This window comes from Cebus imitator, unplaced genomic scaffold (assembly GCF_001604975.1).
Source record: "Cebus imitator isolate Cc_AM_T3 unplaced genomic scaffold, Cebus_imitator-1.0 Scaffold8, whole genome shotgun sequence".
NCBI lineage: Eukaryota > Metazoa > Chordata > Mammalia > Primates > Cebidae > Cebus > Cebus imitator.
Window position 1 is genome coordinate 10,909,638 of NW_016107323.1, and position 16,835 is coordinate 10,926,472.

Below are 16,835 nucleotides of genomic sequence, written 5' to 3' on the forward strand. Positions count from 1 at the left end.
CCCTCACTCCTGTCCCTCCTCCCGTCCCTACCGTCCCTCACTCCTGTCCCTCCTCCCCACTGCCCCTCACTCCTGTCCCTACTCCCGTCCCTACAGCCCCCACTCCTGTCCCTCCTTCCGTCCCCACTGTCCCTCACTCCTGTCCCTCCTCCCGTCCCCACTGCCCCTCACTCCTGTCCCCCCTCCTGTCCCCACTGTCCCTCACTCCTGTCCCTCCTCCCGTCCCTACTGCCCCTCACTCCTGTCCCTCCTCCCATCCCCACTGTCCCTCACTCCTGACCCTCCTCCCGTCCCCACTGTCCCTCACTCCTGTCCCTCCTCCCATCCCCACTGTCCCTCACTCCTGTTCCTCCTCCCATCCCTACTGTCCCTCACTCCTGTCCCTCCTCCTGTCGGTCCACCCATCTCCCTCCTGCAGTCTGACTGTGTGCATCCTAAAATAGAAAAGCCAGGGCCCTCCTCACCCATCCAGGGGTGACCTTTGGTGGAGACGTCACCAGGGACGGAGGGAGAGGGAGGATGTCTGGAGTTTCTCTTCTGCCAGCCTCCCAGGCGCACGCTGGTGCCCACCGCTGGCCAAACTGAATACAAGCCTCTTGACAAGGGAGCTTCAGAGACGCAGCCCAAGGCCCCTGTGGTCCACAGTGGGTGGGGGATGAATGTGAGGACAGCAGATGGTTCCAGCCATCCCCCAACTCTGGAAACAGCCTGTCCCGGTTCCTCCCGGCTAACCGAGCTGTACTCTGAACACCAGGCCACTGGCCTTGTCCAAATGTGTGCCTCTGGCTTTTCTGAGGCATTTGTCCTGCTGACCTCCCATCTCCCTGTGTCCCTCCGGCCCCTCTGGCCTCTTAGTGTCCCCTCTCTTCTCCCAGGTGTGTGCTCTGGTCCAACCTCTCTCATGGTTCTCTTCCTGGCTCTCTTGTGGCGGTTGTCACAGCCCCTCTAAGATGTGGCTGAGCCTGTTTCCTGCCCCTGCACCATCCTGACCCTGGTCAGGAGGCTCACCCCGCCCTGCTCCTTCCTCAGCACCACCTCTGTGGTCTATTTCTGTAATTTCTCTCACACATCTTCTGGGTGTCTGGGTCTACCAACGTCCTATCATTGCTTCAAACGCAAGTGAAGCTGCCTTTCAGAAAGCTCCGGGTCCCCCTTCCAGTGACAGCGCTATCAGTCCCTTGCTGCCTTGGCTCGAAGGCTTAGAGCCTCCCAGTTCAGCCTCCACATGCCGGATGGAGGAATTTCCCACAAAACACTTTCACTAGTCCCTCTTCTCCAAAGGAGGAAGAGACGAAAGCTCCTCCTCTGGGCCTGACCTTTCCCAAGCTCTCCTTTATGACTACCTGGCTGTACTTTACTGCATTCTAGAACAATGATGATGATTTTAATAAAAATCATAATTGCTTTCCTAGTTCCTGTTATTTTTGAGGGGTAAAAGGCTCAGGGTCACTGAGATCTTGCTCAAACTCCAGGTTGTCCCTACTGAGTGCTGTGACTGAGGGACAGGGTGGGGGGGCTGGGTATGGAGAGGAGCTGGGTGCGGACAGGAGCTGGGTGCAGACAGGAGCTGGGTGTGGGGAGGAGCTGGGTGCGGACAGGAGATGGGTGTGGACCGGAGCTGGGTGCGGACAGGAGCTGGGTGCGGGGAGGAGCTGGGTGCGGACAGGAGCTGGGTGCGGGGAGGAGCTGGGTGCGGGGAGGAGCTGGGTGCGGACCGGAGCTGGGTGCGGACAGGAGCTGGGTGCGGCTACTGCAGTGAACTGATCAGGGGAGAAGAAGCAGAAGTTAAGCCAGGGGCAGCCAAACTTTTGGCTTCCCTTGGCCACATTGGGAGAATTGTCTTGGGCCACACATAAAATACACTAACACTAGTTATAGCTGATGAACTTAAAAAAAGAAAAAAAAATTGCAAAAAAAAAAAAAAAAACATGTTTTAAGGAAGTTTACAAATTCTGTATTGGGCTTATTCAAAGCTCAAGTTTGGGTTGGACAAGCTTGATTTAAACTAAGAGATCAAAGGAAAATAAAAAGGAGCCACACAGGAAGACTAGGGGAAGGGCATCTGGGCAGAGGGAAGAGCCAGAGCCAGGGCCCCGGGGTGGGAGGCTGCCGGGACTTGACTTGCCACGTGTCGGGGAGGCCTCAAGGGTTTGAAGCTGCAGATTGACACGATCCAGCTCATGGATCAGTCAGGCCACACTGGTTGAGCCGGAAGAGAGGAGATGAGGGTGCAGTCTGGTGGGCGCAGCATGAAGGAGCACCCAGAGACCTCCGTGGGAGTGGCCTCCAGTACTCCCGTGTGCTTACAGACCTGCCCCTTCCAGACAGGGCCGCCGGGGCCAGGCTCGGTACACAGTCTCCCGCCTGCCTGACTCCCCATCGCCAATTCTGGACCAGACCTGGCAAGAGGGCGGAAGCTCTCCCTCCTCTTGCCACCTTTCATTCTCCTGCAGTTCCCGAACCTTCCCCGCTCGCCGGCTTTTTCTTTTGGCCACAGGGAAGGCAGCTATGCAAGAAGGACCGGACAGCCCTGATTCCTATCACTCCACTGTGTGAGCTCGGGAGAGTGGTGAACCTTTACGGAGCCCAGGCAGGCCCCAATGCAGAGCCCATGCTTGTTCATCCCGCACGAAGCCCTGGACGGGGCTGAATCCTGCTCTGGGGGAGGTTCTAGAAGCATCCTCCTGGCCAGTTAAGTTGGTGCCAAAAGATGCCTGCCTCTGCACCAGGCCCGTGGGTCTACACCTTATTTCTGGTGACCAGCTGGCCATCCTCGCTGGCTCCGGTGGTGTGGAAACGTGAGTACAAATTGTAGAGACCAGAAGGTTCAGCCAGAAGGAGCCACGTGCCGCTGAACAGGATGAGCAGTGGGAAGGCACGAGGTCGGTCTCCAGCCCTTTCATTCTACAAGACCCACGGCAACTTAGGAGCCTGGTCACCTGAGGGTCGGCATGGGTGTGGTTTAACAACGACCTCACTGCTCAGCCCCCACATCCAGAGTCAATATGACTCTGTGAGCCACCCCAGTCTAAAAGCTGGAGAATGTGGCTGGGCGTGATGGCTCACACCTGTAATCCCAGCGCTTTGGGAGGCCAACATGGAAGGATCACGTGAGGCTGCGGTGAGCTATAATTGTGCCACCGCGTCCTGTCCCTAAAAAACTTAAAAGGGTTGGGGACAAGTCATTCTGTGTTTTCTGTTTCCATGAATTCTCAGGGATGAGCTCGGATGGCTAAGGGGGTGTCTGCTCTAGAGGACACAAGGTGCAGCTTGGTCTTGCAGGCTGCCAGCTCCATGTGGCCTTGCCTGGGCTCTGGGCCACTCTGAAAACTGGATGAAAACCGGAACCTCATCCCCACCAACGTGCACAGACCATGTTTTATGCACAAAGTCTGACGATACCCGAACTCTCACTTAGAGCCCCACCCAGTGATTCTAAATGAAGCAAACAAAAGCGCTGATGAGAATCTTCTCTGGGCTTTACTCGGCTTGACTCACTTAATTCTGGCACCATCTATCTGAGGTAGGCACAATTATCACCCCCATTTCCTAGAGAGAAAAACGGAGGCTCAGACAGGCTATCATTAGTCTGAGGTTACACCTCGGGCAATGGTGACGCCTGGATTCAGACCAAGGTGAGATGCACCGCAGTTCTTGCTCTGCCCTCTCCAGCTTGCCCTCTGGCTGCTGCTGGCACAGGCCCTTCCAGGCAGGAGGCTGCGTCTCAGGCTGGAGGAAATGTGCCCACAGGCGCCTGAGAGAGGCCTGGGGATGCTGTTGGCCTGTGGAGAGGACCTCGATGCATTTCACAGGGCTCCAGGCCCATGAGCAGAACGCGGCCGCCAGGAGTGACATCATTCGGCTCAGCAGGAGAGCTTGGCATCTGGGCTTGGAGCTTGATGCTTCGTGAGCCGCTGGGAGGCTTCCCTGGGTGACAGAACCAGGGCTTGTGGTCCCAAGTGACAAGGGTGGGCAGGACAGAGGCCAGGTCTCAAGCCGTGAACAGTCCCTTAGAAAGATGTAGGTGGGAATTCTAGCTCAGCAGCCCTGGACGGGGAGGAGGAGCAGGGCTCAGCACCATGCCTGGCACTCTTCATGCATTATTGTGTTGATTTCTCTCTCAAACTGTGTAAGGTAAGAAATAGCTAGCAATGGGAACGCTGGCCCCAGGAGGTAGGAAACTGGGCCGGGGTCTCCCAGCTTGAGCTCGGACATGGAGTTTCACGTCCAGGCAGCCTGATGCCAGATAGCTGGCCCTCGTCCCCTTACTCTCCTGGGGTGGGACGGGGGAGCAAGGGTCCTCGCTCCCCGTGTAGCTGTGCAGCTCCCTGTGTAGCTGTCCCCAAGCGTCTCATCCTAACATGGCTGCACCGTGCCCTGCTCCCTTGCATTCTTCTGTGCCCATTACAGAGCAGGTGCGCAGTCAGTGTCTGCTAGAACGCGTCACCAGTGAAGCCTGGGAGCCCTGGGCCGCCGGGCAGTGGCCTACGCCTTCCTCATTCCCTGTCCCCTCCGACCTTGGACCAGTGCAGGGCGGGGCCGCCTGCTGCTCCCCGCCCCGCCCCGCTCCCCCCACATGGTGGGAGTGCAGAAGCTGGAGCGCCTGTCCCCAGGGCCTGGGGGCCACGCACCCTCTCTGCGCCAGCTCACAGCTGAAGGGTCTGCTCCTTGCTGTCGCTGTCGCTGCCTTCCAGCTGCTCCAGGATCTCGTCCAACACCATAGACCGCTTTTTCTTCGGGGGCTCTGTGGGAGCCCAGATGGCAAGAGAGGAGAAAAGAACAGCCGAGAGGGTTGTGAGGCAGGAAGGGAGAAATGACAGAGGAAGGAGGGAGAGGGAGGTATGAGCCGAGCACCAGGGCGGGGAGACAGGAGAAGCCAGAGGATGCGAGAGAGGGAAATGGGGAGAGAGGGGAGGGAGAGAAGATACAGAGGGAGGGGAGACAGGGCGGGAGAATAAGGAAAGACGAGCACAGGAGAGAATCAAAGGGGGAGATGAGGAGGAGAAAGAAACACCAGGGTTAGTCTCTGCATCACCACGGTGGGGCTACCTCCCTCGAACCCCCAGAAACTCTCCTGCTTCCCTGGCCATACCCTCCCCATCTTCCGCCCGCAGGGGAAAGGATTCCCTCGAGAAAAAGAGGGAGGGGGTCTCCTGTGCTGCTTCCTCCCAGCAGGTCAGAGCTTGGCTTAGAGGAAGCTGAAACACTCCAGAGAGGCTGAGCCAGGCTGTGCGCTGGGGAAACGAGTGGAAGCCGCTTCTGTTTTCTTGGAGGTCAGGCTAATGGTGTAGCGTGTGGCTGGCATACAGCAGGTGCTCCAGGATTCCAGAGGGGGCACGGAAAGAAATGACAATTAGAGGTGGCTTTGAAGTGGAGGGCGATTTGACTCGGGCTCTGAAGAATGCGACATTTTCTGTGAGGAGAGGAGACTCAGGGTCATGAAGAAAGCACGGAGGTAGGAAACGGCGCAGTGGGCTCGGCCCCGCAAGCAACTCCCAATTAGGCGCCATCGCGAGCACGGCTCCACTCCTGTCAGTAACCCCACAGGCAGGTGGTAAACCACCTCTTGCTGGCAAGGGAACTGAGGCACAGACAGGTAGGTCTGCGGTCACCCAGCTAGGAAGTGGTGGAGCTAGGATTCGAACCCCAGTTACACCATAGCCCAGTCTTTCTGCTTTTCATGGAAGTCTTTGGTGCTGGCCAGAGAACTCCAAGGAGATCAATGGTGGCAGAAGAGGACACGTGGGGCCCCTTGGCCCTCTGGGAAAGAAGCGAGGCTGGGGGAGGCTGGGATCCAGGCTGGCTTCCTCCGTCAGTCCCTCTGCTAGTCTAACCACCCATCAGTGGGCAGCCTAACTTGCAGTAAGGCTTGATTTGTACAGAGGCAGTGTAAAGAGGCTGTCCAAATCTCTCGCTTTCCATGGCTCAAACACCTCTGCCAATAAATCACCCTGAGGTCCTTTACCTCCATCTCTCTGCAGGCTGGGAGCTCCCTGGAACTCACAGCAACAGCTTTGCCTTTTCTACTACCTCCCAGGGCCAGCACAGTGCCTGGCCCAGAGATGAAGCCTTGGTTCACCTCTGCGTGGTCCTGGGCGAGTGACTTCATCTCTCTGAGCCTGTTTCTTCAACCTCATCCCTCCCAAATCAATTCAAACACTGCCCCCGTTTCTCATCATCTCCACGGCTGCATTCCTGATCCAAAAACCCCTCACCCCTCACTAGAGACCCTCCTCACACCAAGGATCCCTCTAAAACACGTGCATCAGATCCAGCACTCCCTAAGAAAGCCTCAAGTCCTCTGGAGGTGTCACTGCCGCAGGCCCACCTGCCCCTGCTTGAGACCTTTGCACTAGCAGCACCCAGATCTCCCTGAGCTCCGATGCCACCCCACCCCCTGACACTTTTTAGTACTCACGCTGCTGCAGGCCTTTCTTTGTGTGGGATGTTGTCCCGCTCACTGTGTCCCTGGCCTTAGCACACTGCCTGGCACCTAGCAAGTGCTTGTGAAATATCCCAGATAAAGGGGAGTGAGTGACTGGAGTAAGGGTGAAAGAGATGGCAGAGCCTGCCCCACGGCGAGGGTGTGGAAAGTGCGGGAGGTGCCTGCCTGCCTGCCTCCTGGGAGTCTCAGGCCTGGCAGCTGTACCCATCATTGGTAATCATGAAAAGGGAGAGGGGGACAGGGTGGGCTGGGGTGGTGGGGTGGTGGCCTAGGGCTCAGACACAGCTTCCTCTCCTTCCTCATGCCCTCCTAGACGCTGTCAGTTTCCTTATAATCGCCAGCCCTGGAGGTGCACAATGGCCTCTGGAAATTGAATTTGTGGGCAGGTAATAGGAGCTGGAAAATAGAAATGCAACAAAACAGGGCCTGCAGGCGATTGCTGGTGCCCCTCCCATCTGCTAACATGGGTTGAGGGTGGCAGCTCACTCCTGGGGCGGGGGTCCCTGCCTTCCTAGGCCAGGCCTGGCTTGGGGTCTAAGGGGTGGCCAGCAGTGGTTGGCCTAGTGGCTGCCTTCTTCCTAGGATTTTTTTGTTCTCTCCCACATCCTGACAACTCGGAGGGCTGGCTCGGGGGCAAGTTCTGGCTCCATCAATTGTGTCGGCTCAACCTTTAAGGCTGACCCGGACTTGGCGCTTCTTCCCCGAGCTCCTGCATCCCCCGGCCCTGCCACCATCGCCTCTGGCTTCCTCTGCCTCCCTCCCAGGAGCCTAGTCTCCAACAGCAGCCAGGAGGAGCTTGTTAAATCCTCCATCACAGCATGCCGCCCTTTGCTCAGGCCTCCATGGGCACCATCTCACCTGGGGAAAGCTAAAGCTGTCAGCTGCCAGGGCCACCGAGCAGGCCCCACCACGTCTCTGCTTCAGGCACACGAGCCCCTTTCTGGCTCCTGGCCTCTAGCACTCCCACCTCAGGGCCTCACATCTTTTGTTCCCTTGGTCTGGAATGCTCTTCCCATGGAGCCACTCAGGGGCCTTAGCTTTCCAGCAAAGCGTCCCTCCTTATTTAAAATCCCAAGTCCCCCAGAGTGCCATCTCACCGTGTCATGTTTCCACCTTACTATCTGTCTCCCTGGCTGGAACGTCAGCTCTAGGAGGGCGGGGGTGTCTGTCTGTTTTGTCCACTGTTCCGTTCCCAATGCCCAAAACTGTGCCTGGCACATAGCAGATGCTCAATAAGTGTGTGCTGAGAGACTGAGGGAGTGAATGACAGGGGAAATTGAGGGTCTAGGAGTGTTGGCTGCCGAAGGACAAACAGCAGCAGAGACATGACCAGCAGCAGTTGTCCAGAGCCTTCATTCATGCTCTCACCCCCTCACATGCCAGAGACTCCTGTGGCACCCGCTCTGGGCCAGGCACGCTGGGAACAAGACTGGCTCGGCCCCACCTACGGCCTTCTGGTCTGGCGGGGGAGATGGAAAAAGAACCAGATAGTTGTGTCTCAATTTCTAACCTGTAAAATGGGTATACTAGGGGTTGTGGTGAGGCTGAAATGAGTAAAAAAGGAAACGCCTGGCCCCTGGTTAGGGCTCAGTCAATGGTGCTGAGACCAACACCTGCGTTACTGTTACTGATATCAAAGGTGTTAATTTCATGTCTCTCTTGGTCACTGGGGCAGTGAGCTCTCACAGGGCGGGGGCTCTTGCAGGGAGGCTGGCTTATGATACATGATCAGTACATAGTTGACAGGTCAAGGAATGAGATGATGTGGTTCATCAAGGCCAAGGGAAGTGCGAGTCCCACCTTCTCGGTTCGCACATTGGCTATGGGGCAAGGGACGCAGACGGTACACTGGTGCTCGCTGACTCCCTGGCTACAGAAGTCACATGATCCAAGGTTCTAGCTCAGCAACTGACTGGCCAAGTGACCGTGGGACGGTCACTTCAGCTCTCTGGGCCTCGGCTTTCGGTTGACACAGTGGGGATAGAAATAGGGGCCATCTCACTGGGTGGCTATGAAGATGATCAATTTCACAGATAGGGCCTGGAGAGCCCAGGGGCCCACTCTACTCAGGAGCCACGACTGTGCTCCTGGGCCTGGCATATCTGCCAGGGTTCAGGCTGGGCCCCCAGCTGCCCCCCTGGAGGACACGTCAGGCCCCGAGTTCCCAGCAAATTACACCCCACACCCCCCACTGGCCCTGCTTCCTTGAGGAGCACCCTGTTTGCAGGGAACAGCTGCTGAAATCCCACTTCCCCGACATCAAAAGCCTCAGTGGGTTTTCACCAAACAAACATAATGCAGAACCGGAGAAAGGTGTAAAATAAATAAACAAAACAAGCTGTGCATTTTCTTTCAGTATTACAGCTGCACCCGAAGATAAACAACAAGTGAATGTCACCAAACATCAATACCCGAGAAATTAACTTGACAAAAAGCTCAGCCGTCCCCCGACAACCCCCCAGTCCTGCCCCCCTCCCCCCCAACCTCCAACCACCATTTTTGCATTTCTGGAGTTCCCACCTAATGATTTTATTTTTCAATTAATTCCTTGACAGAATGCCAGCCTGTGTCTCTCCCTTCCCTGGCTGGCGCTGTCGGCCCTGCGTGGAAGGCAAAGACAGGCAGGGAGAAAGGCACGGGCGGGGGCGGGGGGCTGTCGGGAGGACAAGAGAAAGTGCTTCGTGGGGTTTTGTTCCAGAGGCAGACGGCGAGGCGAGGCGAGCCGGGGGGAGAAGAGCGTGGCTGATGAGGGGAGAAGCGAGTTCTGAAAGGAGCCCTGGGAAGAGGCAGGTGTGAACAGCTCAGGGCGGGGAAAAGCGCTGGCCTAGGAAGCCCAGGGCTGGATTCTGAGCGGAGAGGCCTGAGGTGCAGGGTGAAGGGTGCTGGGTGGGTGAGCTGTCAGGATCAAACCCTGCTGCTCCTGGCTGGGAAACCTCAGGTAAGTTGCTTCACCTCTCTGGACTCCTCTCAGTTTCTACAGTTACTGAATGGTGATGAAAAATTTACATGCCTAAGGTGCATAAGACTATTAAGAGTGAATACAAGTATACAAGGCCTTCACGACAGTGCCTAGCACACAGCCAGCTGTCAATACAGGTTGGTCATTCTTACTGCTGTGGATGGAATCTGTAAGTAAGAGCACGAGGGTGGGCTGCTCCCCTCCTCTATAACATGAGGACAAATGCAGCAGCCATGGTCAGTGCCCCATCTCCACTGCCAAGGTGTTCTCTGGCCACAGGGGGATACATGGCCCCAGCGTGTGGCAGGCTGGAAATAACAGGCATTAAAGTCCCCCAGAGCAACCCACCAGCAGTGAGAGGGGTAAATGGGAGCTATGGATATACATCTCACATTCTTTGTGTCCTGGGGGACAGTCCTGAGGTGTGTGCCACAAGGCTCTCAGGAAGCCACAGTGGGCTTGGGTGTCAGCTGGCCACAGCGGGATCTGCTCATTCCGGCCCCCTGGACTGGCTCCCTTCCCTTCCCCCACATTCCTGGATCACCACCCAGGTACCTGCTGGCTGTTCAAATCTGCATCTCAGGGGCTGCTTCCTGGGGAACCAAGGCTCCAGCATCAAGAGGTGACCAGTGGGGGCGTGGCATGTTGGCTCATGCCTGTAATCCCAGCACTTCAGAAGGCCAAGGCGGGTAGATCACCTGAGTAAGGGGTTCGAGACTAGCCTGGCCAACATGGTGAAACCCTGTCTCATGAAAAATACAAAAATTAGTCAGGCGTGGTGGTGGGCACCTATAATCCCAGCTACTCAGGAGGCTGAAGCAAAAATTGTTTGAACCTGGAAGGCGGAGGAGTGAGCCTAGATCACGCCATTGCACTCCAGTCTGGGCAACAGAATGAGACTGTCTCAAAAAAAAAAAAAAAAGCAACCAATGGGATGGAGCAGGGCCTCCCACTATGGACCCACGGAAGAGCGTCTGGATTTGCTAACATGATTTGCCATGAATAAAAATAATCAGTGACTAATGTTTAAAAACAGGGAGATGCTACATGAGAATCTGCATGAGACTGGAATGGCTAACCCGTGAATGTGGCAGACCTCTCCCCTCCCCACCTACAGGTAACTGACAAGGCTGTGCACTAGCTGCCCCTGGAGACAGGAGGCCTCACTTACGGGGGCTTTTCTACCTGTTCCTGGAAGCTCCTGAGTTGCTACTTCTTGAGATAGAGGATAGGCAAGGCTTTCATAAACTCTGCTAAGCCGGAGCCAGAACTGACTCCAAGAGGCCGGGGTGAAGGGCAGGGGGCAGGGGCACAGGAGGGCGAGGGGAGGAAGGAGGTTGGGGCAGAGCATGGAGGGTGGGATTCCAGGTCAGAATGAAGCACTACAATCTTCAGACTCAGGATGTGCAGTCCTGGACCACTGGGGGACACCGGCCACCTGTAGCTCCCACCCTACGAGGGTGCCATGGTGTGGGTACTGTGGGGGGGCTGGGTACCTGAGGGCTGGCCTGGCTTGGGAGGCTGCCTGCTCTGGAAGGCTGGCCAAGCCAGACCCCCATCCTCAGCTGCTGGTGCCTCTGCCTGGGTCTCTCCCTGCCCTCCCTGGCTTCAGCTCTCGCTGCCCCCATGGACAGAGCCCTCGGATACCCCAATGGGTCTGCATCTCAGCACTCTGTGTACAGCAGGCACACATTAGGTACACGCAGAATAAAGGGTACTCTTCAGGAGATTGGACTGGCTCCTAAGACCAAGCCAATGGCCCTTTACTGATACAGGAGGCTGCTTTAAGGTTGTGCCTTTTTTTTTTTTTTTTTAAAAATAGAATCGCACCCTGTCGCCCACGCTGGAGTGCACTGGAGCAATCTCGGCTCACTACAACCTCTGCTTTCTGGGTTCAAGCAATTCTCATGCCTCAGCCTCCTGAGTAGCTGGGATTACAGGTGTGCACCACCATGCCCAACAAATTTTTGTATTTTTAGTAGAGATGAGGTTTTACCATGTTGGCCAGGCTGGTCTTGAACTCATAAGCTCAAGCAATCCACTGGGCTCGGCCTCCTAAAACCGTGAGGCACCACGTCCAGCCAGTTGTGCCTTTTTAAAACATAGCCAGTCCTTCTAAGAACTAGGTGTGATCTGAGAGAGTCCTTGCTCAGAGCTGGTGGGCAGAAGCCTGGGCCGCAGACCGGCCTTTGCCACTATGGGACTCCCAGGAGCTGCTAAGCTCCACACCTCAGTGCTCTCACCTGTTAAATGGGGATGGTGCTTGCTCTGCTGATCTTATGGGGACCCTACGGGCTCCTGCCTTCAGTCACTCACAGCAAGCACCACCAAACATACTCTATGTGCCAGGAATAATGTGGGGGATACAGTGGTGAACAAAACTCCACAGGATAAACTAACCCACCAGCCACAGGGGCCACACTGGGGCTCAGGGTGGTCAGGACGAGGTGGGACCTGAGTACCGTCCCTTGGTGGTCCCAGCCTTCTCTGAGGTACCAAACTTGCTTTTCTGTAGACAGGACACAGTAGCAGCACCCACCACAGGGGATCTGATGAGATAAAGCATGAGCACACTTAGCCCAGGGCCTGGCACGGTGAGGCGCCAGGCAAACACGAAAGCTATCAATCAAAGGGTCCTGCGAGGCCACCCCAGAGGACAGGCAGTGCCCAGCAAAGAGGGAATCCAGCTGCCCAAAATAAGGCTGAGGGGCGAGCAGCAGGGACCACTCCTCAGGCACCTGCTGGCTTTGGACTTCTGGAAATTCCACCAGCTGGGTGACATCATTGTCCCACTTTTCAGAGCAGGAAGCAGCCACACTAGGGCTCTCAAGAGTCAAGTGGCCGCATTCTCCAAGCAGGACCTTGAGCTGCAACAGGGCTGGCTCCAGCCCTGCTGGCACAGCACAGCACAGCCTGGCCTGCAGTGGGGGACACCAGCCCAGCCTCCCTAGGAAGCGGGGTCTCGACAGGAAAAGGGTGAACAGATCCGGGCCGGGTAGCAGCGATTTCCTTTTCAAAGGCCATTGGTTCTCAACCTAGCTGTCTGATAGCATCAGCTAGGAACTACTGATGCCTGGATCTTCCCTCCAGAGGTTCTGATGCAAATGGCCTGGGGTGGGCACGGGATATTCTGACTGCTATAACGACTGCTGTTATTAATCTTGGTGCTGAGGACTCTGGTTCCCTGAGTGGCCGGAGACTGGGGGGGTGGGTGGAGCGACCAAGCTTTGTGCTCGGAGTGTCCTGTGTATGTGCAGAATTCCACGACAGGCCACGCACAGCCCCATACACAGGGGCTGGCAAAGGCACAGCAGCCCGGATTCCTGCGGATTTATCCTGAGCTAGGCTGTGGGCGTGGGCTATGCCTGGGGGCTTCTGGCTTTGGTCCCACGTGTTTGTGTTAGTTGCAGATGCTGGGAGACCTGTGAGGGCTGGGAAGCAAGGGGAGCGTCCTGGTGAAGGTAGCTCACTGCAGAGGGAAAAGGGAAAAAGGACCAGGAAAGGTGGGAAGGTGTCCCCGACTCCTCTGCCTCAGGCCTGGAGGACTTCCGGGTGCTAGGGCTTGGTCCACATTAGCTACTGATCTCTATTCCCTTGGCATAGGCCCTAGGTTGGAAAGCAGAGGCTGAAAGGGAGCAGCTGGTAACATCTCACAGGGCCAAGGTGTAGTGATGTCTGCACCAGGATGGGTAGGTGCAAAGGCCCGAGGGTCCAGGTAGGAATAAGATGGCATCTCACAGTCCAGGGGGTGTGGGAGACTGCAGGGACGGCTATGCACAGAGGCTGCTGGGAAGCCCAGCCTTTGTATAAACCTGCAGCCATTCCTTGGGCCTGGCGTCCTGTGGGAATGTGGAACCAGGCTGGCCAAACCTGATTTTCCAAAAGAGGTCAGCATCTTGATTTTCAGGTCAAACCTTTCAATAGCAAAATAGTGATGATTCATTCAAAACCGTTGTTTTCATATGTGGCAGGCAAAATAAAGATCTAATTTCAGCCGGCAGCTTGCCAGTGTGGTCTCTGCTCTTTTCTCTCTCTCTTCTCTGTCTACCAAACACTAGTTTCACTGGTGGTCATGCAGCTGTATTAAAAACCTTGTCTGTGTGTTTTCCTTAGGTTTCCCCCGGCTGGGCCAGCCTACAGTACAGAAATAAAACTGGCCACCCCCTACCACCAGCTACAACCCTGGAGGGAAACCCACCTTCCTCCTGCCCCCATTTCTAGCACTCTGGTCCCCAAGTCCCCAAACCATTGTCCAATCCCAGACCAGCCCCTGCCCCTCCCAAGTCGCTCTGAAATTCTCCTTCTGTCAGTTTAATTCCGTGATCGATGAGGAAGAGCACGAGAAATGGCCCAGCACAGCTGGCTTCCCCGTTAGCCCTAGCAGGGATTCCTGGCCTCGCTGGCGACGGCTGAGTGAAATGTTTGCAGAACGCAGAGAACACAAGTCAATAACAATTTAGCTGGATTGGGAGCAAGTACCTTCCCTGCACGGACAGCCGCTCCCTGGGGAAGGGGAAGAGAGTGTGCGGGATATTGCCGAAGCACTTGGAATTATTTCCAAAACATCGCCCAGCGAGGCTCAGGTGTGGGGAGCGTGTGTGTAGGGGGTGACCCGGTGATACCTGCTCCAGCTGGCCTCCAGGGTCCCCAACTCTCTGATCGGGGCTCCCTACACGGCCAGCCATGTGCACCACTTGGGTGCACACTTGAGAACTGCCTTGACCAAAGCAATTCCCTCTCCTTGATTTTCCTCCTCTGGATTTGGCCTCCAGCAGCTGCGGTAGCCAGGGGTGTGAGAAAGAGTGGGTCTCCTGGCCAATCTCAACCTCTCCTGGAACTGCTTGCCAGCGTGACCAGGAGCCAGAGATAGATCAAAACTCACCACCCCGAACACAGAAAGTGATCATTTCATTTCTTTTCTTTTTTTTTGAGACCGAGTCTCTCTCAGTCGCCCAGGTTGGGGTACAGTGGCGTGATCTCGGCTCACTGCAACTTTCTGTCTCCTGGGTTCAAGTGATTCTCCTGTCTCAGCCTCCTGAGTAGCTGGGATTACAGGCGCGCACCACGACGCCTGGCTAATTTTTGTATTTTTAGTCGAGGCAGGGTTTCACCATGCTGGCCATGCTGGTCTCAAACTCCTGGGCTCAAGTGATCCACCCACCTCAGCTTCCCAAAGTGCTGGGATTACAGGTGTGAGCCACCTCGCCCGGCCAAAAAGTGATCATTTCAATGAGGTCAGGGATAAAACACCTGCACATCCCCGGGCCCCACGCAGTCTCTGCCTTTCCCATCAGGACCCTCTGTGGCAATCAGGACAGTCTCCCTCTTTGCCCGCCTCCTACTTAGGCCTTCAATACTTCCAGAGGAAGGGCTGCCACAGGCAAGTCTTCAGGAGAAAACACGGACCCAGGCAAAGGAATGAAAATGGGAAGCTTTCAGAAAACCTCTGTCTCCAGGTAGATGGAAGGAACCACGACCAAGGGATATTTTGAATAATAAATTCTGTGACTTCACATTCTCGCTTGAACTTTGCCGACTGTGAGTTTTAAAGCCCGATGATTATGTTTTCATCGGCAAGATCAAGGAGGCCTATTTGACACGGGGATAACGGGCTCTCTTGGTCTCCAGTCTTTTGAAAATGTGTGGTCCTGTGAGTGATTAAGTTACGGAAGCGGGGAGGGGGTGAACTCTTGCAGGCTTTAAATATCATCTGTCTGCTGATGACTTCCAAATTTATATCTCAGCCCAGACTTCGCCCCTGAGCTCCCAACTCATATATCTATCTGCCTGACATCGAGGGGAGTCCTAATAGTGTCTGAAATCCAAGCCGTTCTGAACACCCCCGCCCAGCCACCTGTTCTTTCCCGCTTCCTGGGCCTCCACTCGCCATGTAGCACCACCATCCTGTGAGTGGTTTAGAGCAAAAACCTATGTACTAGTTTTGATTTTTCTCCTCCCTTCCAGAAGCACGTCTGGCTGGCTCTATCTTCACCAAAAATACCCAAGCCCCCTGCTTCCCCACCCACACAGCCTCTGCTCCCTGGCCCTTGCTGGCCTGGATGGGACCCCTGACCTCCATCCTTGCCCCTCGACAATGTAGGGGATGAGGTCTGACAGTGTGAATTGGGTCTTGAGACTCTTCTCCTCAAATCTTCCTGGAGTTTCCCACTGCACCTTGAACATAAGCTGGGCTTCCTGCCAGGTCAGACAAGGCCCCAGGAGGAAGCCCCGCTGGCCCCTCTGCCTGCTCTGAACACAGGCTGCCCAGGGACCCGAGCACCTGCGGCTTCTGCTACCTGGGATGTTTCCCCCAGATCTTTGGCTGGTTAGTCCCTTTGAATCACACAGAAACACTGACTCAGCAGAAAGACTTCCCAACCACCACATCTGGAATCTCTCCTTTCCCTCTCTGGCCCTGAAGAGTTGATTATACCATCCTTTCTTCTCTTTTCTTTCTTTCTTCCGTTTTTTAAGGAGACAGAGTCTTGCTCTGTTGCCCAAGCTGGAGTGCAGTGGCGCAATCATGGCTCGCTGCAGCCTTGACTGCCTGGGCTCAAGCGATAATCCCTCCTCAGCCTCCCGAGCAGCTGGGACTATAGGTATGCGCCACCATGCCTGGTGAATCTTAAAATTTTTTGTAGAGACGGGTCTTGCCATGTGGCTCAGGCTGGTTTCAAATTCCTGGGCTCAACTGATCCTTCTGCCTCAGCCTCTCAAAGCACTGGGATTACAGGTGTGAGCCACTGCATCCCGCCTTATGTTACTCTTTCTAATTTCCACCAGGACTTGGTATCATCAGAACTTAGTTGCTATTTAGTTTTTATGGTGGGGTGGGGGAGGTGGACAATCATCTGTCTCTCTCACTCAAGTTAACAGCTCCAAGGGAGGACTTTCTCTTTTGTATAGGGCTTTACCCTCAGTGCCTAGAGCACAGCTGGATAATTAGGTAATCAGTGAAGAACTGTTGAGTGAATGAATGAATGAATGAATGGAGCCTCCTATCGGGGAAGCTGGAGATTTAAGCAGAGGACTCTAGTTGCCTTGGGGGTGCAGTTTTGATGCCTCTAGGGTTATATGCTCTGAGAAAGAGAGGGGTCACTGTGGGAGTAATTAGCCACCCCTGGCTTTTGAATAAATAAGGGCAGTCATTTCACAAGGTCCAGGGGCTGCAAGCTGTTTCCGTGATGGGCCAGAAAGCAAATCCTTTAGGCTTGGTGGGCCATAGGGTCTCCGTCACAAACACTCAACTTTGTCCTTGCAGTGGGAGAAAGTAGCCCTAGACAGTATATGAACAAATGGGCGTGCCTACGTCCCAATAAAACTTTATTTATAAAAACAGACTGTAGGCTGCGGTTTCCAACTGCTGCTGTACCTGGATTGGGGCCCAGATCCAATAAACAGAGGGCAATCTCGATTGAGGGTGTTGGGATA

At 55.4% G+C, this 16,835-nt stretch overlaps 1 protein-coding gene across 1 annotated transcript in view; it reads right to left on the reverse strand.

The window, feature by feature from the left end:
• Positions 1-3,456: 3,456 nt before the first annotated feature.
• The window catches only part of RBM19 (RNA binding motif protein 19), a 141,322-nt gene continuing 127,943 nt past the window's right edge, over positions 3,457-16,835 (reverse strand). Inside the window, exons 24-25 of the mRNA XM_017543392.2 lie at positions 4,632-4,744; positions 3,457-4,047 (exon numbers count right to left, since the gene is read on the reverse strand). Of these exons, the coding sequence (XP_017398881.1) occupies positions 4,647-4,744 (98 nt within the window). The 3' untranslated portion in view covers positions 3,457-4,047; positions 4,632-4,646. The remainder of the gene's footprint in view (positions 4,048-4,631; positions 4,745-16,835) is intronic.